At 43.8% G+C, this 23,407-nt stretch overlaps 1 protein-coding gene across 4 annotated transcripts in view; it reads left to right on the top strand.

Moving 5' to 3' along the window:
• The window catches only part of GRM7 (glutamate metabotropic receptor 7), a 469,276-nt gene that overhangs the window by 279,711 nt on the left and 166,158 nt on the right, over positions 1 to 23,407 (top strand). For all 4 annotated transcript variants that reach the window (XM_073645026.1, XM_073645027.1, XM_073645029.1 and 1 more), the window contains exons 5-7: positions 4,033 to 4,173; positions 5,903 to 6,103; positions 9,232 to 9,371. In XM_073645026.1, coding sequence (XP_073501127.1) covers positions 4,033 to 4,173; positions 5,903 to 6,103; positions 9,232 to 9,371 — 482 coding nt within the window. The remainder of the gene's footprint in view (positions 1 to 4,032; positions 4,174 to 5,902; positions 6,104 to 9,231; positions 9,372 to 23,407) is intronic.

Genomic DNA, 23,407 nt, shown 5'->3' with positions numbered 1-23,407 from the left:
TTGAAGTTCTTGATGATGCGATAGATTGTTGACTGAGGTGCAATCTTTGTAGCTGCGATACTCTTCCCTGTTAGGCCATTTTTGTACAGTGCAATGATGGCTGCACGTGTTTCTTTAGAGATAACCATGGTTAACTGAAGAGAAACAATGATACCAAGAACCAGCCTCCTTTTAAAGTGTCCAGTGATGTCATTCTTACTTAATCATGACTGATTGATCGCCAGCCCTGTCCTCATCAACACCCACACCTGTGTTAATGGATCAATCACTAAAACGATGTTAGCTGCTCCTTTTAAGGCAGGACTACAATGATGTTGAAATGTGTTTTGGGGGTTAAAGTTCATTTTCTGGGCAAATATTGACTTTGCAAGTACAGTAATTGCTGTTAAGCTGATCACTCTTTGACATTCAGGAGTATATGCAAATTGCCATTACAAAAAATGAAGCAGTAAACTTTGGAAAAATTACTATTTGTCTCATTCTCAATACTTTTGGCCATGACTGTACATACATTACATTACTGATCCTGAGTTACATCCTGTATTATACTCCAGAGCTGCACTCACTATTCTCCTGGTGCAGTCACTGTGTACATACAGTACATTACTGATCCTGAGTTACATCCTGTATTACACTCCAGAGCTGCACTCACTATTCTGCTGGTGCAGTCACTGTGTACATACATTACATTACTGATCCTGAGTTACATCCTGTATTATACTCCAGAGCTGCACTCACTATTCTCCTGGTGCAGTCACTGTGTACATTACATTACTGATCCTGTGTTACATCCTGTATTATACTACAGAGCTGCACTCGCTATTCTGCTGGTGCAGTCACTGTGTACATACATTACATTACTGATCCTGAGTTACATCCTGTATTATACTACAGAGCTGCACTCGCTATTCTGCTGGTGCAGTCACTGTGTACATACAGTACATTACTGATCCTGAGTTACATCCTGTATTATCCTTCAGAGCTGCACTCGCTATTTTGCTGGTGCAGTCACTATGTAAATACATTACATTACTGATCCTGAGTTACATCCTGTATTATACTCCAGAGCTGCACTCACTATTCTGCTGGTGCAGTCACTGTGTACATACATTACATTACTGATACTGAGGTACATCCTGTATTATACTCCAGAGCTGCACTCACTATTCTGCTGGTGCAGTCACTGTGTACATACATTACATTACTGATACTGAGGTACATCCTGTATTATACTCCAGAGCTGCACTCACTATTCTGCTGGTGCAGTCACTGTGTACATACATTACATTACTGATACTGAGGTACATCCTGTATTATACTCCAGAGCTGCACTCACTATTCTGCTGGTGCAGTCACTGTATACATACATTACATTACTGATCCTGAGTTACCTCCTGTATTATACTCCAGAGCTGCACTCACTATTCTGCTGGTGCAATAGTATAGCAAAGGCAAATGTCCAAAAGAAAGTATAAAGACTTGTATGGTAGAAGTATAAAGTGTAAAGATCTCTATAACCTAGAAGCCAAAGATGGTAAATCCCATAGTTTGGTAATAATCAGCTGGTAGTGACCCACAATAGGATTATGCAGGACGCTGCCAACTAACCATTACACCGTACTGGGGTGCAAAAAAAAAAAATGTCAGGTGCACGTATCAATCTACCCCAATGTGCGAGTGCAAAATAGATCTGCAACCTTGATGAGACCAATATCTTAACAGTCATATATAAAATCTTAATCTTGTCCTGACAAATACAATATACACCACTAATATGGATATCAAAAATACATGGACAGGTGAGCAGCGCCGGAGACGGATAGGAGCGAGGTCTGTGAAAAAGTGACGTGTGAATGAGCTCTAATCAGTAATGTATGTGCAGAGTGTCGCATTATTTCCATAAGCAATCCCCTGGCCCCTCTGTGTCGGACCCCAGTTTGCTCCCTGACTGATGGCGAGGCTGCGGAGAGCCACTCTCTGCATCTATGGTGACACTGGCACAGATGTTGGCACTGTACGTGGCACTTGGCATTGTGGCGGAGACGTTCTGCTCCTTCGCTCCCTCCTGCTCAACTTTCACACTGCAGATAAATTTACCCGTCTGAAATATTTATCTGCCGAGGAATCCTCTTCCCCGGGGACAGGAGAGAATGCAGACCCCGCAGGGAGACATCTGAGGATGAGAGACCACTACTATCCAACACATCACTGTGGTCCCAACAAATCACTGCTGCATGGAGGGTACGCAGCTCCTGGGCAAAGCCCAAGATGTGGCAGAGCCGGACACTGTGCCCAGTCCCATGTTATATCTCTGATACAAGGAGATGTCCAAGAGAAACATGGCTGCATTCTCCCAAAACAGCGCCACCTCTGTCTACAGGCTGTGTGTGGTATTGCAGCTCAGCTGCATGGAAGTGAATTGGACTGAGCCACAATATTGCACACAACCTGTAGGCATGGGTGGTGCTGTTTTTTTGGGAGAAACTAGCCATATTTTTCCAGTTCTACACAACCCATTTAGTCATCTTCCATCAGAAACACCTGTACTAGATGGGGCCTGTAGACTATTAAATGCCTAATAAACATTCGCTTTTGTGATGCATTTGCTCAGCTCCCACTTAAACACCCCTAGAAATGTAAAGTAAGATGCATCCCCCCTTATACTGGTGAGCCGCCTTCATCACTCAGGAAATAGCCCTCCACCCATAGACCAGTTCACAGTAGTAAGTGACTGTGGGGTATCATGTGAGTCTTCTGCCTGACAAGTAGGGGGCGCTGTTTTCATATAGGACCACGGCAGCACAAGAGCAGGATTCTAGGACTTGCCAGATGATCATGATAGTTCAAGGTCTGGGCCAAATTTTTTCAGTGGGGTCTTATGAAGGGGTCGGGTGAAATAACCCTAAGGCACTGGTTTAGATGGGGGCTTGTGTTATTTCCAGATAATGTCTGTGCTGCTATGTAAATCCCCTCTGTAGTAAGGAGCTATGGCCTCACTGTATTCCATTATCAGATATACAGACGCCATCTTTTTGATTAAAAAAAAATAAAAAGAAGTAACTATCAAAACACAAGAACAATGCAAACCTGCACAAAGTAACAACATGCGGCCCAATGGGTCACTGTCCGGGGAGTAACTGTTTCATTTGCATGATGGGGCCCACAGGTCGCTTTGCTCCATAGCAGAAGACCAATGCTATTAAAGACTGTGATATTTAGGGGCCCAGTTATAGATTTTCCATTGGGGGCCACGTTTACACCATTGTCACTGTCTATAATCTGGGATCTCAGCATAGAATAAACTGAAACCATCCCGACCTCATTTAATCTCAGCTGAGCGTTTGTTACAATTGTATCCAGTATAGACAATTCCTAAGCATCCTGCACCGAGACCGTTACAATGTATCAGTGCAGGTCACCAGGACTGATATTTACTGGTCAAACCCTGCGATCCACTGGTGCCGGCCAGTAACTGCTGGGCCAGTGACTGTCACCTCTGGACCACCAGCCTGAGCATGATGGGAGTTGTGGTCCTATAGTATCTTGGAGCCCCCTAGGCCTCTCATACCTGATGTAGAGTTTAATCAAAGCGTCTCCATGAATAATTCCAGTGCAGAATGACGATAAAATAATCTGCACATGATGGCGGCACGCGACAATATGCAAATATTTAAAATAGTCGGTGGAAAGTGAAAGGCTCCTAATTAATCCTGATTGGCAACTGTTAATGATGCGCTCGTGTAATTAAGTATTCATCTGAATGGAGGGAAGGTTGAGAGTGACATGGCCGCTCTTCACTTCTCGCAGCTGAATGGAGCAGATAGTCACAACTCATCAACAGCTGATAATATGGGAGGAATCTGCACCAATCCCACAAGGAACATACGCAAGAAATGTCCCAGAAAGATAAAAGATCTATGGTGCTACATGTGTCACTTTCCACTGCAATTCTTGCATTATGTTCATGAACCAGAAAGCTCAGGATGAACGTGACCCCCTTGCACTAACTCCTGATGTGGTTATTTTTACCAGGTTTTGACGCCTATTTTACCTCTCGGACGCTGGAGAATAACAGGAGGAACGTCTGGTTTGCAGAATACTGGGAGGAGAACTTTAACTGTAAGCTGACCATTACTGGCTCCAAGAAGGAGGACACCGACCGCAAGTGCACAGGTGAATAGAGGAAGGGGCGACAGGTGCAAGGAGGGAGGAGCGGACCCCGGGTCCTAGCAATAGTCCTGGGTCCATCATGGAAGCAAGAACATATAGACAAGTGGGAGGAGCCTGTGGGCACTGACATCAGCACATAACAGGGTCTGGGAACCTGAGATATGAGGAGCCGTTTGTTGGCTTCTGTGTATTCTACGAATCCCAGGCCTAATCCTTATATAAAGAAAAAAGTTCTTCAACTTTCCAGTAGAATTTATATCTACAGTATCTATTATCTATCATCAATCTATTATCTATCATCTATCATCAATCTATTATCTATCATCTATCTAATCTATTATCTATCATCTATCTATTATCTATCATCAATCTATCATCTATCATCAATCTATCATCTATCATCAATCTATTATCTATCATCTATCTATTATCTATCATCAATCTATTATCTATCATCTATCTATCATCTATCATCAATTTATTATCTATCATCTATCTATCTATTAACTATCTATTATCTATATATCATCTTTCTATTATCTATCATCTATCAATCATCTATCATCTATCCCTCTAGCTATCATCTATCCATCATCTATCCCTCTAGCTATCATCTATCTATCATCTATCCCTCTATCTATCATCTATCTATCTATCTCTGGATAAATATTTCTACATATCACATAAACTTGCAGCCATTTATCTGAACGTTCTCTATAAAGTAATATTAGTGAGAATCATTGCGCATTATTGGGATTTTCATGGTCCGACGCTCCGTGAAGGACGTTGTTGCAGGTTTCTCCTTGGATCGGCTCCAGAATGAGACTCCAAAAATGAGACAAGAAATAGAGATAAAAGCCGAGGTGACCGGGGCAATGTGGACAGCCTCGGCATAGTGCTGGCACCCTAATGGGGCATTTATTGGAGATCCCCACACCTGGAACGGGCAGTGTTGGGGATAGTGGAACATTTAGGTGATTGGCGATCGATGGGGCATCTGTGGGGGCTACATATGATTGGCACTACTGGAGTATTCATATGACTGGCATCTATATAAAGGTCCCTATACTTGCCAGTCTGGAACATACATGTGACTCTCACATTATGAGGCATCTGTTGGGGTACACATGCTTGGCATTATTGGGGGGGGGGTTTGTGACTTGGAAGCTATGACGGATCCCTCTGGAGCGCATTTATGATTTGCCTCTCATTGGCATCTTGGAGGGATTGTGGCTGGCACACAGCAATAAAGGAATAGTAAATGGAGTCTGTCAGCACAAAATGACTGTTCAAACCAAGCACAATTGCTGGGCGCACCCTTGGCGAGGCGGAGCAGCTCAGTGCACCCTCCCGGCTATTTGTTTTCCTTCTATCTCCATCCTCCTTCAGCTCCTGTAAACCGATAACTGTCAATCAAGCAGAAGGGGGTGGAGATAGAGGCTAAACCAGATACTGGGACCCCACGTAGGGATCAGTATGAGGGGCCCGGAGTGTCATGTCCCTCCTTTCCCCAGGCTCCGGCTCTCTGTAGATCTCACAGTCCGATGGCACAGATCACAGATCCTGCAATGGAGCCAAGAACAATAGTAGACAGGAGGGCATGGACACCCCAAGACAAGATGGCCTTTCCTCGCTTGGGTGATTGTCTCGTTGTCTTCTCTTCTAATTGATGTTTTTCCCTTTCCGCGATTTGTCCACATTGAGCCGCCATGATTGTGCTCATTCCCCACAGGTCAGGAGCGCATCGGGCAGGACTTCCCGTACGAGCAGGATGGTAGGGTCCAGTTTGTGGTGGACGCGGTGTACGCCATGGCTCACGCCCTGCACAACATGATCAAGGATCTGTGTCCGGGTTCTTCTGGTCTCTGTCCGGCGGTCGACCCTCCGGTGGGGAAGAAGCTGCTGAAGTACATCCGCAATGTCAGCTTTAATGGTGAGAGCTTCATTTCCATTATCCTTACGATGGATAAACAAACCCGGCCCCAAAACCCGGCTGCTCTCCTGGTGTAAGGAGGCCGAGCACATGGTCTCACCAGTGGCATGAAGATCCAGCATAGTCGCCTGTAGCCATCACCTCTGGGACCTCCACTGATCCGGAGGGACTATAGTGTTGTATCAGTGAAACATTCAGTGAAAGGGCTGCAGTTCCCTGTACCGCCAGAGGGTTGGGGGGGGGGCGCCACTGTACAGAAAAACAAATAGAATCCAGGGAAAACCTGTAAAAATCAATGACTTTTAGCTTAAATCAGGTTTTATGGTGTATGTATACAGAATTATAATTTTTTTTTAAATGTTGCCAATTTTGTTTTTGTATCACAGTTTTAAATTAAGAGGTAAAAAAGAATTTGCCATTTTCCACTGGGGATAACACAGGATCCACCATTCAGAATAGGTGATGTCACAGCTCACTTCCTCCTCCTCCTGTACAATGACTGATAACACCTCTATATACAGCTGATAACACAGGATCCACCATTCACAATAGGTGAGGTCACAGCTCACCTCTTCCTCCTCCTGTACAATGACTGATAGCACCTCTATATACAGCAGATAACACAGGATCCACCATTCACAATAGGGGATGTCACAGCTCACCTCCTCCTCCTGTACAATGACTGATAACACCTCTATATACAGTAGATAACACAGGATCCACCATTCACAATAGGCGATGTCACAGCTCACCTCCTCCCCCTCCTCCCTTCCCAATGACCTTTTCACACTCTCCCTTGATGCTTTAATACAATAGGTAGGATCTGAGTTTGTCTGTTGCTGCTAATGTGCGGGTGAATTTCCTGAAAAGACAGGAGGTTAGAATCTAGAACTGCCCCAGTGGTTGGTGTGAAAATAGCAACATTTCTAATTCTTTTTAATACACATTGTGACATGAAAAAAATAAAAGAAAATGTTCTATTTTTTTGTAATTACCTTTTTACTTCTTGCATAAAACCTAATTTAAGCGGTAGGTGATTTTCTGCAGCATCATAGATGCAAAGCTTAGCACAGCATGAAAATCTATTACTTCATCAAACAGATGGAAACCTTGATGTGAAGCCTGACCTCATTATAAGTCAACGGGGCCCCATTTAGCTCCATTCAGCTATAGTGATGTAGGATAGGGTGCTCTATGTGCGGCTCCTAGGGAACGAGGGGCCCCCAGCTGCCTATATTGGTCATATAACCTAAAGCTTTGGGGGCCCCTTCTATGTAATATGTGGGACTCGCACATCTGTGGAGTTACTTTTGTTACATTGTAGCTGCAGAGTTCCAGCGCTCGCTCCTCCACCATTATGACTAATGTGAGATTTTCTACTGTGCCTAATGATTACAGCCTACAACGTGTTATCAAAGCGAACATGAAACAGATTCTTCTCTTCTATGTAAGAGACAAAACTAAATCCCGCTTCTGATTTTTTATTTTTTTTTCTTCTAAGTATAAATTAATTTTACTCCTCGGCTGGATCTTTTCATATCAGAGGAGAAAAGTAAAAAAAAAAAAGTCTAAATCTGCAAATAAATTGCTGAATAATTAGCGCGGCACTTTTGTATGACACAGGGCATTAGCAGCGGGACATGAAACCTTGTCCGTGTTTTAGCCAGAATAGGCCTGTCTGCCTCCAGCGCACAATAACGGTCAAATTACCAAAATGAGCTCAATTAGAGTTTGCAGGAAATGGAGAAAATTATTAAAGAAATCATTGGGTGGCTGAAAAAAAAAAAGAAGGAAATAATAAGACTCCTGAGCTTCAGAGACTCCCGCACTGCGGGGTGGCGGACTCGTACCGGGGACGAGATGAGTAGGAACCAAGTGGCATCAATGGCAGAGCCCTAATATATAGGGCATTGATGTGCGGCACGCTGCGACTCATGGGCCCCACACTCGGAAAATGGTGACCTGATTTGAGGTCTTTTGTATTCTTGCAGGGATAATGTCAGGGTTTTTTTTTGGAGAGCACTGGTCTAGGAGAGAAGGGGATTTCCATTAGAACTGGCTGCCCATTGTTTATAAAACAAGGATACAATGTAACAAGTCATTGTTTCCTGCTACATGATAACAGGTAGTGCCGATCCTGCCACTTTTCTCACCCGGAGTTACACTTTAATAAGAAATTTTGTGCATTAATTATAGTCTTAGGAGACCCCAGTGACATGGATACAAAGTGTACAAATCAATGGATATCCATGGCTACATCTGACATGCAGCGAAACCCCTTTCCTCACATGTCCGAGGAAGCGAGGAATTACCCACAGAGCATGGAGATAAACACAAGGTCCTCATGTGGATAAGTGTGCCCCACCAGGAGCCTTTGTCTTTATTCTTGGGACCCTCAGGTACAGTATTGGTATCTAGTTCCCCAGTGCGCAGGTTATTATAAATCTTAAAGGTGTTTCAGCGCTTTTTACCTCCTCAATGGGAACTGAAAGGTGCGAGTACATCAATGGCCAGGTCTGGTGCCGAGTCGACAGGTATTCTCATTGAGAGCCCAGGTGCATAATACCTGCCAGGTGTGTAGGAGACCTGCTGATACCCGGCAGGCGGCCATCAAAGCGCTGTATACCTGCTGATGTGGAAGTGCAAAGCATTGGACAACCACCTCAAATGTCTATAGGCTAATCCCTTGCCAGGCGGCATAGTCTGCTCCACTCCGCTTATGACACTGGTCACACCGTGTCATAGATTTAGTACATTTTGCTAGATATTGGAGATTTTTGATGTTTGTGGAAAAAAAAAAAAAACACCAAAAAGTGCTTAGAAAAAAATCTATTTTTTTTTTTCGAGTTCAGTTTATTCCCCGTAAAAAAAAAAAAAAAAAAAAAAAAACCTGTGAATATAGACACGTGTCTTCCAGTATTGGTTGGCTTGCTTAAGTTTTATACTAAAATGTTGGAGAAATTCTGGAGCATATTAAGATGCCTTTAAGGTGCTCCCTGTTTTCCGGGCAGCTTTTAGGTCTAAAATACAGAATTTGTATTTGCTAAAATTGAGCCAGTATATTATTCTGGCGCTGTCTCCCCGGCGTATCATCTTGCGTGTCTGACCGTTGCCTCCTTCCCTCTCAGGAAGTGCTGGGACCCCCGTTATGTTCAATAAGAATGGCGATGCTCTGGGCCGATACGACATCTTCCAGTTCCAGATGGGGAATCGCAGTGCGCCCAGATATCGGCTGATCGGACAGTGGACCGACGAGCTGCAGCTGAATGTGAGTCGCCTCTTTACATAGCGCAACCCTCTTCTTCAGATATGGCTTATTATTTTTGTGACCATCCCTTATCATATTTTACTTGCAAATCTTTTGTGTTTTTTTGGGGGGGCTTTTTCATCATAGTTTTCTTTTTTTGCGTGCAAACCATGAATTCTATCTCATCCAGAGCCTCCTTGTTCATGAATACAATGCTGGATCTAGAATTAGGCTGACACAAGCTGGGAGAGACTATGCGATTTCTGTGCCATTTAGGATTTGTGGCGAGCCTGGTGACAGCCCTTCTAGGCACAGTAATGGCCATTATTAGTATCTGGCGTCGCCTTTAGATGCAGCCTAGCAGTAATTTCTTGCGGTCTTTAATAACAGTACATGCCTGTATAGTGAAGAGAAGGTCGGGGATTGTATTCTGGTAACACGTGTATCTGCATGGTTATGAGTCAGGCGGAAGATGGTGAAGAGCCCCTAGGTGCTATGTGGGAGCTGACGCTGTTCCTTACTCATCAAAGCTTTTATTAAACACAATTTCACAAGTCTGAGCAGCCACCTCAGCGCTGGGGGAGCAAAATTGAATTTTCCAGCTCTTAAAGCTGCGAGTTTGCGGTTTATATTTCCCTTGATCGCTCTAGACTGACAGCGACATTCGCCAGAAACGCATTATCCATGACCCGCAGTCACAGCCTAGAACCTCAGCCAGATAATACCTTGTAATTTACGGGACACAATGCTGCTCTGACATAAATGTCGACCCCCTGGCTACCTCCCTCCTTTATAATCAGCTCAGGATGTTGTGAAGTTTATTGAAACATTTGTGTCATTTGTAATAATAGGAAATTGGTGGTTATACCCTTTAAGAGATGGATCTGCTGAAGCCACCTGAACAATCTCCCCTGGTTCTGATATTTGGGGTCATTGAAGTGTAGTGTGCCTGTATGGGTCTACTGGGTCCCCAAGAACATCTGGTGGAGGAAACCTCTCGATTCAACAACATCTCAACCAAACAGCCCTCACCTCCAACAACACTAACATCTTGATCAAGATCACCAACATATGTCCACACAACAACAAAATCACGATCAAGACCACCAACATATGTCCACACAACAACAACATCATGGTCAAGACCACCAACATATGTCCACACAACACCAACATCATGGTCAAGACCATAAACATGTGTCCAATCAGCACCAATATACATCCAGTCAACACCAATATCATGATGAAGACCACCAACATACATCCAATCAACACTAGCAACATCCTGATCAAGACCATCAACATGTGTCCAAACAACACCAACAACCTCATGATCAAGACGGCCAACATGTATGCAATCAACATCTTGATGAAGACCATAAACATGTGTCCAATCAACACCAACACCATGATCAATACCACCAACATACGTCCCATCAACACTAACACCATAATCAAGACAACAAACATACATCCAATCGACACTAACAATATCATGATCAAGACCACCAACATACGTCCCATCAGGACCACCAATATATACATCATGATCAAGAAAACCAACATACATCCAATCAGTGTCAACAATATCGTGATCAAGACCACCAACATACGTCCAATCAACACTAACGCTGCCAACATAACTACAAAAGATACCAACATCATCACTAACTTAAGCACAACCAATGCCAACAACAACAACATAAATATGACCAAGAACACCACAATCAAAACATAAACCGAACCAGGAACAATGCCAACAGCTTAAAGGGAACCTGTCATGTAAAGCTTCCAGTGTTGGGAGCGCATGCGCCATGATGAGCTGCTCCCCGCGCGTGCGCCATGATGAGCTGCTCCCCGCGCGTGCGCCATGATGAGTTGCTCCCCGCGCTATGATGAGCTGCTCCCCGCGCGTGCGCTATGATGAGCTGCTCCCCGCGCGTGCGCTATGATGAGCTGCTCCCCGCGTGTGCACTATGATGAGCTACTCCCCGCGTGTGCGCAGTGAAGTTCCCAGCTTCACTGTGTGCGGCCGGAGCCGCTCGTTACAGCTTATGCGCAGTGAAGCTGGAAACTACACAGCCTCACAGCGCATGCGCGGCTCCCAGCACTGGAAGCTTTACTGCCTGGCCGTGTCATACAGTGCATGCGCCCCACAATATCAGTGCTCGACTGGGGTAAAATTCAATTACGTTGGCGACGCCAGCAGTCACCGAATGCTGCGCCCGACCATGACTGAATCTGAGAATCACACCCCTATGACTGAAAACGAGCAGGTAGGATTATAAGTATATAAAATGTTATATACTCATTATATTTGCACCAATTTTAACAACAAAAAGCGTGTTAGTGAGGCACATTGCATCACTAACAGCGCTATGGGGGCAGTTTACATAGTAGAGAAGACATGACAGGTTCCCTTTAGTGCTACCAATACAATAACCAAAATCAACATGATAAAGACCATCAACACAACCAACACCTCAACCAATAATGCCAACACCTCCGTGCTAATAATCCCTTTAGTATGATCATGAACACCACTGTCGATATCACTACCGTCATCATCAACATCACCATCAATAGCCATATCTGCACCAACAACACTACCAGTATCATTAGCAGAAGTATTCCCACCACTAAGACTATGCACACCACCAACAAAAACATCAACAACAAAGTCACCAATATTACAATCTCCCACCACCAACATCGCCGACACTAGTGCAGCAGGTCGTCACCTTGCTGGCTATACCTGGTGCAGCAGGTCGTCATCACCTTGCTGGATATATCTAGTGCAGCAGGTCGTCACCACCTTGCTGGATATATCTGGTGCAGCAGGTCGTCACCTTGGTGGATATATCTGGTGCGGCAGGTCGTCACCTTGGTGGATATATCTGGTGCAGCAGGTCGTCACCTTGGTGGATATATCTGGTGCAGCAGGTCGTCACCTTGCTGGATATATCTAGTGCAGCAGGTCGTCACCTTGCTGGATATATCTGGTGCAGCAGGTCGTCACTTTGCTGGATATATCTGGTGCAGCAGGTCGTCACCTTGCTGGATATATCTAGTGCAGCAGGTCGTCACCTTGCTGGATATATCTGGTGCAGCAGGTCGTCACCTTGCTGGATATATCTAGTGCAGCAGGTCGTCACTTTGCTGGATATATCTGGTGCAGCAGGTCGTCACCTTGCTGGATATATCTAGTGCAGCAGGTCGTCACCTTGCTGGATATATCTGGTGCAGCAGGTCGTCATCACCTTGCTGGATATATCTGGTGCAGCAGGTCGTCATCACCTTGCTGGATATATCTGGTGCAGCAGGTCGTCATCACCTTGCTGGATATATCTAGTGCAGCAGGTCGTCACCACCTTGCTGGATATATCTGGTGCAGCAGGTCGTCACCTTGGTGGATATATCTGGTGCGGCAGGTCGTCACCTTGCTGGCTATATCTGGTGCAGCAGGTCGTCACCTTGCTGGCTATATCTGGTGCAGCAGGTCGTCACCTTGCTGGCTATATCTGGTGCAGCAGGTCGTCACCTTGCTGGCTATATCTGGTGCAGCAGGTCGTCACCTTGCTGGCTATATCTGGTGCAGCAGGTCGTCACCTTGCTGGCTATATCTGGTGCAGCAGGTCGTCACCTTGCTGGCTATATCTGGTGCAGCTGAACTCTGGGGCTGTTGGAGAATCAATATTTATTAGGGCGGAGGGGGGAGCATTAATGGGTGACACAAGGTCCCTTTAATATATATTCAGGTACAATTCACCTTTAAATGTGTCCACATTGTATCAAGTTGGCCCAGTCCATTTAGCGCTCGGCGGGGGGATGGGGCAGGTGCGTGCCCTCGCTCATGGAGCCGCCGGGCCGTCAGCTGTCTGCGGTTTGCTCTGTATTAATTCAAGGTTTTACCATAATTATGATAGCGCCTCTTGGCCTCGTTCTCATGCAGGGCACATGGCGATAATGAGATTTCTCTCTGGTGTCAGAAGACACTTTTTCTGCATCTGTCAGAGAGATATTGTATCTTTCGGCTTCTGCTGATCAAAGCAAAGAACCTTGTACATTATTTGTTTCTCGCAAGTTTCCTGTTACGTGATAGATAGATGAAGCACAGAAATGCCAGATTTATTCCTCAAAGCCAAAGGCGGAGGAGGGTGACAACCAGCTGACACCCGCTTTTTTTTCATTTATTGAGCAACTTCTTGTTAATTTACAGAGGAGATAATAGCTTTTCTGCTGCTGAGGAAGGAAGAGAACTGTCCCCAAAAATATACTGATACCCATAGCAGCCTCATAGTCACGTCCCTGTATTCTACCAGGCAAATCCTACTGCCCATAGCGCCAGCTTCATCCCCGGGATCCTCCCTCGTCCACTGAGCGCAGCCAATCAGCATCGTGCAAGTGACTCCCTCCGCCTGAGCGGATCTCAATACGTGATGTATGTGATACATTGTAATAGAAAGCCTGGAATGATGCACATAGGGCTGATCAGAGTTGTGGTGTTACATAGGACTGCAGGTGACATCTGCTACATTATCTGTACTCAGAGAGTTATCACTGTGTTATCTGTGGTGTTACATAGGACTGCAGGTGACATCTACTACATTATCTGTACTCAGAGAGTTATCACTGTGTTATCTGTGGTGTTACATAGGACTGCAGGTGACATCTACTACATTATCTGTACTCAGAGAGTTATCACTGTGTTATCTGTGGAGTTACATAGGACTGCAGGTGACATCTACTACATTATCTGTACTCAGAGAGTAATCACTGTGTTATCTGTGGTGTTACATAGGACTGCGGGTGACATCTACTACATGATCTGTACTCGGAAAGATATCACTGTGTTATCGGTGGTGTTACATAGGACTGCGGGTGACATCTACTACATGATCTGTACTCGGAAAGATATCACTGTGTTATCTGTGGTGTTACATAGGACTGCAGGTGACATCTACTACATTATCTGTACTCAGACAATTATCACTGTGTTATCTGTGGTGTTGCATAGGACTGCAGGTGTCATCTACTACATTATCTGTACTCAGAGACTTATCACTGTGTTATCTGTGGTGTTACATAGGACTGCAGGTGTCATCTACTACATTATCTGTACTCAGAGAGTTATCACTGTGTTATCTGTGGTGTTACATAGGACTGCAGGGGACATCTACTACATAATCTGTACTCAGAGAGTTATCACTGTGTTATCTGTGGAGTTACATAGGACTGCAGGTGTCATCTACTACATTATCTGTACTCAGAGAGTTATCACTGTGTTATCTGTGGAGTTACATAGGACTGCAGGTGTCATCTACTACATTATCTGTACTCAGAGAGTAATCACTGTGTTATCTGTGGTGTTACATAGGACTGCAGGTGACATCTACTACATGATCTGTACTCAGAGAGTTATTACTGTTATCTGTGATCAGGGCTGCCACCAGGAATTTCCGGGCCCCCTTGAGATTGCCAGCAGCTTTTGTTTTGAGCAAAAGATTTTTTAAGCCGCCACCAGGAGACAAGGAGACTCTTCTGGCCGGGCCTTACTCTAGCCTATTAAACATTTCTTATAATACTCAATACTTTCTTTAGGTATATTTTTCTTTAAGGGAATTTGTCACATATATTTTTTAAAAATGGCCAATAATACCACATACAAGGAACAAATACTGCTACACCGTGATCAGTCCACATATTACCATGACATAGTGACTGACTGCTACAATACTGATTATTAATAAAAAAACACAATACTAATATTACCATAAGTGCCATTATACACGGGAGCTCTGTACATGGTATACAGTGTATAGTGTACAGTGTACAGGTAATAGAGTAATCACCAGTGACATTATACACAGGAGCTCTGTATATAGTGTCAGTGTACAAGTAATACAGTGATCACCAGCGACAATATACACAGGAGCTCTGTATATAGTGTACAGGTAGTACAGTGATATTATACACAGGAGCTCTGTATATAGTTTATAGTGTACAGGTAATACAGGGATCACCAGTGACATTATACACAGGAGCTCTGTATATAGTGTACAGGTAATACAGGGATCACCAGTGACATTATACACAGGAGCTCTGTATATAGTGTCAGTGTACAGGTAATACAACGATCACCAGTGACATTATACACAGGAGCTCTGTATATAGTTTATAGTGTACAGGTAATACAGGGATCACCAGTGAAATTATACACAGGAGCTCTGTATATAGTGTACAGGTAATACAGTGATCACCAGTGACATTATACACAGGAGCTCTGTATATAGTGTCAGTGTACAGGTAATACAGTGATCACCGGTGACATTATACACAGGAGCTCTGTATATAGTGTCAGTGTACAGGTAATATAGTGATCACCAGTGACATTATACACAGGAGCTCTGTATATAGTGTACAGGTAATACAGTGATCACCAGTGACATTATACACAGGAGCTCTGTATATAGTGTACAGGTAATACAGGGATCACCAGTCACATTATACACAGGAGCTCTGTATATAGTGTCAGTGTACAGGTAATACAGTGATCACCAGTGACATTATACACAGGAGCTCTGTATATAGTGTATACTGTACAGGTAATACAGTGATCACCAGTGACATTATACACAGGAGCTCTGTATATAGTGTCAGTGTACAGGTAATACAGTGATCACCAGTGACATTATTCACAGGAGCTCTGTATATAGTGTCAGTGTACAGGTAATACAGTGATCACCAGTGACATTATACACAGGAGTTCTGTATATAGTGTACAGGTAATACAGTGATCACCAGTGACATTATACACAGGAGCTCTGTATATAGTGTCAGTGTACAGGTAATACAGTGATCACCAGTGACATTATACACGGGAGCTCTGTATATAGTGTCAGTGTACAGGTAATATAGTGATCACCAGTGACATTTTACACAGGAGCTCTGTATATAGTGTATAGTGTACAGGTAATACAGTGATTACCAGTGACATTATACACAAGAGCTCTGTATATAGTGTACAGGTAATACAGTGATCACCAGTGACATTATACACAGGAGCTCTGTATATAGTGTACAGGTAATACAGTGATCACCAGTGATATTATACACAGGAGCTCTGTATATAATGTACAGGTAATATAGTGATCACCAGTGACATTATACACAGGAGCTCTGTATATAGTGTTCAGGTAATACAGTGATCACCAGTGACATTATACACAGGAGCTCTGTATAAAGTGTACAGGTAATACAGGGATCACCAGTGACATTATACACAAGAGCTCTGCATATAGTGTCAGTGTACAGGTAATACAGTGATCACCAGTGACATTATACACAGGAGCTCTGTATATAGTGTATAGCGTACAGGTAATACAGTGATCACCAGTGACATTATACACAGGAGCTCTGTATATAGTGTCAGTGTACAGGTAATACAGTGATGACCAGCGACATTATACACAGGAGCTCTGTATATAGTGTACAGGTAACACAGTGATATTATACACAGGAGCTCTGTATATAGTTTATAGTGTACAGGTAATACAGGCATCACCAGTGACATTATACACAGGAGCTCTGTATATAGTATACAGGTCATACAGGGATCACCAGTGACATTATACACAGGAGCTCTGTATATAGTGTCAGTGTACAGGTAATACAGTGATCACCAGTGACATTATACACAGGAGCTCTGTATATAGTGTATAGTGTACAGGTAATACAGTGATCACCAGTGACATTATACACAGGAGATCTGTATATAGTGTACAGGTAATACAGTGATCACCAGTGATATTATACACAGGAGCTCTGTATATAGTGTCAGTGTACAGATAATACAGTGATCACCAGTGACATTATACACAGGAGCTCTGTATATAGTGTACAGGTAATACAGGGATCACCAGTGACATTATACACAGGAGCTCTGTATATAGTGTCAGTGTACAGGTAATACAACGATCACCAGTGACATTATACACAGGAGCTCTGTATATAGTTTATAGTGTACAGGTAATACAGGGATCACCAGTGAAATTATACACAGGAGCTCTGTATATAGTGTACAGGTAATACAGTGATCACCAGTGACATTATACACAGGAGCTCTGTATATAGTGTCAGTGTACAGGTAATACAGTGATCACCAGTGACATTATACACAGGAGCTCTGTATATAGTGTATAGTGTACAGGTAATACAGTGATCACCAGTGACATTATACACAGGAGCTCTGTATATAGTGTCAGTGTACAGGTAATACAGTGATCACCAGTGACATTATTCACAGGAGCTCTGTATATAGTGTCAGTGTACAGGTAATACAGTGATCACCAGTGACATTATACACAGGAGCTCTGTATATAGTGTACAGGTAATACAGTGATCACCAGTGACATTATACACAGGAGCTCTGTATATAGTGTCAGTGTACAGGTAATACAGTGATCACCAGTGACATTATACACGGGAGCTCTGTATATAGTGTCAGTGTACAGGTAATATAGTGATCACCAGTGACATTTTACACAGGAGCTCTGTATATAGTGTATAGTGTACAGGTAATACAGTGATTACCAGTGACATTATACACAAGAGCTCTGTATATAGTGTACAGGTAATACAGTGATCACCAGTGACATTATACACAGGAGCTCTGTATATAGTGTACAGGTAATACAGTGATCACCAGTGATATTATACACAGGAGCTCTGTATATAGTGTACAGGTAATATAGTGATCACCAGTGACATTATACACAGGAGCTCTGTATATATTGTTCAGGTAATACAGTGATCACCACTGACATTATACACAGGAGCTCTGTATAAAGTGTACAGGTAATACAGGGATCACCAGTGACATTATACACAAGAGCTCTGCATATAGTGTCAGTGTACAGGTAATACAGTGATCACCAGTGACATTATACACAGGAGCTCTGTATATAGTGTATAGCGTACAGGTAATACAGTGATCACCAGTGACATTATACACAGGAGCTCTGTATATAGTGTACAGGTAATACAGTGATCACCAGTGACATTATACACAGGAGCTCTGTATATAGTGTCAGTGTACAGGTAATACAGTGATCACCAGTGACATTATACACAGGAGCTCTGTATATAGTGTACAGGTAATACAGTGATCACCAGTGACATTATACACAGGAGCTCTGTATATAGTGTACAGGTAATACAGGGATCACCAGTGACATTATACACAGGAGCTCTGTATATAGTGTACAGGTAATACAGGGATCACCAGTGACATTATACACAGGAGCTCTGTATATAGTGTCAGTGTACAGGTAATACAGTGATCACCAGTGACGTTATACACAGGAGATCTGTATATAGTGTACAGGTAATACAGTGATCACCAGTGATATTATACACAAGAGCTCTGCATATAGTGTCAGTGTACAGGTAATATAGTGATCACCAGTGACATTATACACAGGAGCTCTGTATATAGTGTATAGTGTACAGGTAATACAGTGATCACCAGTGACATTATACACAGGAGATCTGTATATAGTGTACAGGTAATACAGTGATCACCAGTGATATTATACACAGGAGCTCTGTATATAGTTTATAGTGTACAGGTAATACAGGGATCACCAGTGACATTATACACAGGAGCTCTGTATATAGTATACAGGTCATACAGGGATCACCAGTGACATTATACACAGGAGCTCTGTATATAGTGTCAGTGTACAGGTAATACAGTGATCAACAGTGACATTATACACAGAAGCTCTGTATATAGTGTATAGTGTACAGGTAATACAGTGATCACCAGTGACATTATACACAGGAGCTCTGTATATAGTGTACAGGTAATACAGTGATCACCAGTGATATTATACACAGGAGCTCTGTATATAGTGTACAGGTAATATAGTGATCACCAGTGACATTATACACAGGAGCTCTGTATATATTGTTCAGGTAATACAGTGATCACCACTGACATTATACACAGGAGCTCTGTATAAAGTGTACAGGTAATACAGGGATCACCAGTGACATTATACACAAGAGCTCTGCATATAGTGTCAGTGTACAGGTAATACAGTGATCACCAGTGACATTATACACAGGAGCTCTGTATATAGTGTATAGCGTACAGGTAATACAGTGATCACCAGTGACATTATACACAGGAGCTCTGTATATAGTGTACAGGTAATACAGTGATCACCAGTGACATTATACACAGGAGCTCTGTATATAGTGTCAGTGTACAGGTAATACAGTGATCACCAGTGACATTATACACAGGAGCTCTGTATATAGTGTACAGGTAATACAGTGATCACCAGTGACATTATACACAGGAGCTCTGTATATAGTGTACAGGTAATACAGGGATCACCAGTGACATTATACACAGGAGCTCTGTATATAGTGTACAGGTAATACAGGGATCACCAGTGACATTATACACAGGAGCTCTGTATATAGTGTCAGTGTACAGGTAATACAGTGATCACCAGTGACGTTATACACAGGAGATCTGTATATAGTGTACAGGTAATACAGTGATCACCAGTGATATTATACACAAGAGCTCTGCATATAGTGTCAGTGTACAGGTAATATAGTGATCACCAGTGACATTATACACAGGAGCTCTGTATATAGTGTATAGTGTACAGGTAATACAGTGATCACCAGTGACATTATACACAGGAGATCTGTATATAGTGTACAGGTAATACAGTGATCACCAGTGATATTATACACAGGAGCTCTGTATATAGTTTATAGTGTACAGGTAATACAGGGATCACCAGTGACATTATACACAGGAGCTCTGTATATAGTATACAGGTCATACAGGGATCACCAGTGACATTATACACAGGAGCTCTGTATATAGTGTCAGTGTACAGGTAATACAGTGATCAACAGTGACATTATACACAGAAGCTCTGTATATAGTGTATAGTGTACAGGTAATACAGTGATCACCAGTGACATTATACACAGGAGATCTGTATATAGTGTACAGGTAATACAGTGATCACCAGTGATATTATACACAGGAGCTCTGTATATAGTGTCAGTGTACAGGTAATACAGTGATCACCAGTGACATTATACACAGGAGCTCTGTATATAGTGTACAGGTAATACAGTGATCACCAGTGATATTATACACAGGAGCTCTGTATATAGTGTCAGTGTACAGGTAATATAGTGATCACCAGTGACATTATACACAGGAGCTCTGTATATAGTGTATAGTGTACAGGTAATACAGTGATCACCAGTGACATTATACACAGGATACCTGTGTATAGTATACAGTGTATAGTGTCAGTGTACAGGTAACACACTTCATCTTCGCTTTTCTTCTTCATCCAGTACAGACCACCATCACTTCTTCCAGCCAGGAGTTGTCTCTGCAGAGAATAACACAATTATATAGAGCAGCTTTCAGAGCACATTCCCCAATTTTTCCCCAACTTCTACACTACACCAGATGAAGAAAAAAAGTGACATAGTGCTGCCCTGCACAGTAACAGGACCCCCCCACTGAAAACAGTATCCTCAAAAAGAAATACATCACAGTAGTAATAATATCCTTCAATTAGCCCCTACAGTAATAATGTCCCACATCCTGGCTCCATGCCTCCATCCTGCCCTCATATTTTCTCCCATCCTGGCCCCATGTTACTTCATCTGGCCACCATGTCTCTCCACTCTGCCCCCATGTCATCTCCATTGTGCCCCCACGGTGCGGCTTTACAAAAAAGTTAAAAAAAAGTTTATCCTTACCTCTCTGCCAGTCCAGCGGCGACTCTCCTTCATCGATTTAAAGCGCGGACGCCAGCTGCCAGCCTGTGATTGGGTGGCGGCTTTTAACTATTGCTGTGCGGGAATCTTAAAATGAACCTGCGACCGAGGCTGCAAGTTCAGTTTGCTGGGGCCCAGTGAGCAGAGGGGGGCCCCGTCTGGGCTCCTCTGCTCACCGGGCCCCATATGCCAGTAAGGGCAGTAATGCCCTGATGGCGGCCCTGTCTGTGGTGTTACATAGGACTGCAGGTGACATCTACTACATTATCTGTACTCCGAGAGTTATCACTGTGTTATCTGTGCTGTTACATGGGACTGCAGTTGCCCATATTTCCAGCAGGTAATTGGCTGGGCGCTGCCGATCTTGGGCTGTCAGTCACACAGCTGTGAGCAGGGAGAGGGTTAATCTGTCTGCAGCCTCTGCCTCTGTTCTCGCAGACAGCCATATATCACCCTGCGCTTTCTGCAGATCTGCCCGTAAGATTTATGGCATGTATAATTATCAATATGGCTTTACAAACATGTGCATTAAGCCAGTCTAACACCCCATAAATCCTGCAGCGTAATCCCCACATAAACAAGGCAAATGTTCTCTGCCATCCTGCTCTGTGCCAGGGGCCGGGCACAGCTTTCCTTGTGCTTTCCGAGGCATAGAAATGACAGTGTGCCGGCACCGCCGCCATGTCCACAGCCGTTTGTGATGTTATTATGGCACTTTCATCGCCTGCTGCTGCTGCTGTACAATAATACAGTGCCAGCTCCTTACATTTTCCGCTAGATTGCTAGCTCTTCAGGACAGTGGTCATTTATCAGTGCTTGTACCATGTCTAGGAGTAAGTTGGCACCACATTCTCTCACTTTATTTAGTCCCATAAAGACACTTTAACAAATTTCTATGCTAATATTGTGATTGGGGAAGAAGGTCCTGGCCAGGCACAACACGGACACTTCCTATTTCACCTAAGCCAGGACCCTTGTCAGATTCATTGCAAAACTGTCTAACAACATAATAGATATCTCACGAAGCAGGTATGGCTTTATTTCTGGTGCAAATTAAGCCAGGGTTATACCACATAAATGATAAATGTATGATCCCTGGAGATCCAGATAATGAGACCCCCTCACCTTACCCTCACATCATAGGAGCTGGGCTACCAAATTCCCTGTGTGAATGGTGCTATAGTGAGCTCTTGCAGCCACCATTCTGTTGCAATGGCCGCACATGCTCACCACCACTTTATTCATGCCGGGGATTTGGAGCCCCGTTCTCAGGGTCTGTAGGGTCAGGACCCCCAGTGAGCATACATTAATCATCAGTTTTATAGAATTCTGGCTCAGTTTGCACTACATTTAGAGTTTTTTTTGCAATTTTTCAAAGTTTCTGTTTGTGTGAATGGAGCAGTAGTGAGCATGTGCGACCACTCCTGGAGACAGTGCATGGAGCCATGGTCGCACATGCTCACTGCTGCCCCATCTCTACAAGGGACCTCCATTCCCTGAAGCGGTGGGAGTCTCAGCAGTAGCACCCACGGTGATCAGATGTTCCACCCCTGTCCTGTGAATCTGTGATACCTCGCATTTATGGGAGGATGACCCCTTTAAGGCTCCAGTTACATGATTATTTTGGGCTTATTATGACATCAAGTCGCGGGAACAAAAACAATTGTGCAGTCTGTCTGTGACTTGCTGTCACGCGACTATTTCAGTGCAAAAACCCGCGACACCTTAGTAACATCTGCACCGCGCCGCACGTATTCCGCATTCACCAAAAAACTGCACCAGATTTATCGCCGGAGACGCCCTCCATTGATTTCCTGAAAACTCCTGCTGGGCGATAAATCTCCGACCGCTCTGATTTGCGGAAGAGAAGATGAAACATCGCACTTGTGGCTGAGAAAACCTCATTCAATATTAAATTCCTTATCAAGAGGCGCAGGGACAGGGGCAAATTTATGACCAGGGCAATTAATGGGAAATCGTTATCAGGGAGACAGAGAGTGTCTGGAGAGAAAGCGGCTGGGGAGAGAGGAGAGGGTCCGACACAGGAGAGTGAAGGGGGTCCGACATAGGAGAGAGAGGAGAGGGTCTGACATAGGAGAGAGAGGAGAGGGTCTGACATAGGAGAGAGAAGAGAGGGTCCGTCATAGGAGAGAAAGGAGAGGGTCCGACGCAGGAGAGAGAGGAGAGGGTCCGACGCAGGAGAGAGAGGAGAGGGTCCGACGCAC

The sequence above is a fragment of the Phyllobates terribilis genome, unplaced genomic scaffold, assembly GCF_046119375.1.
Source record: "Phyllobates terribilis strain yellow unplaced genomic scaffold, ASM4611937v1 Scaffold_8__6_contigs__length_399053987, whole genome shotgun sequence".
NCBI classification, from domain to species: Eukaryota; Metazoa; Chordata; class Amphibia; order Anura; family Dendrobatidae; genus Phyllobates; species Phyllobates terribilis.
The sequence above is the reverse complement of the archived record's forward strand: the minus strand, read 5'-3'. Positions and strand labels throughout refer to the sequence as shown.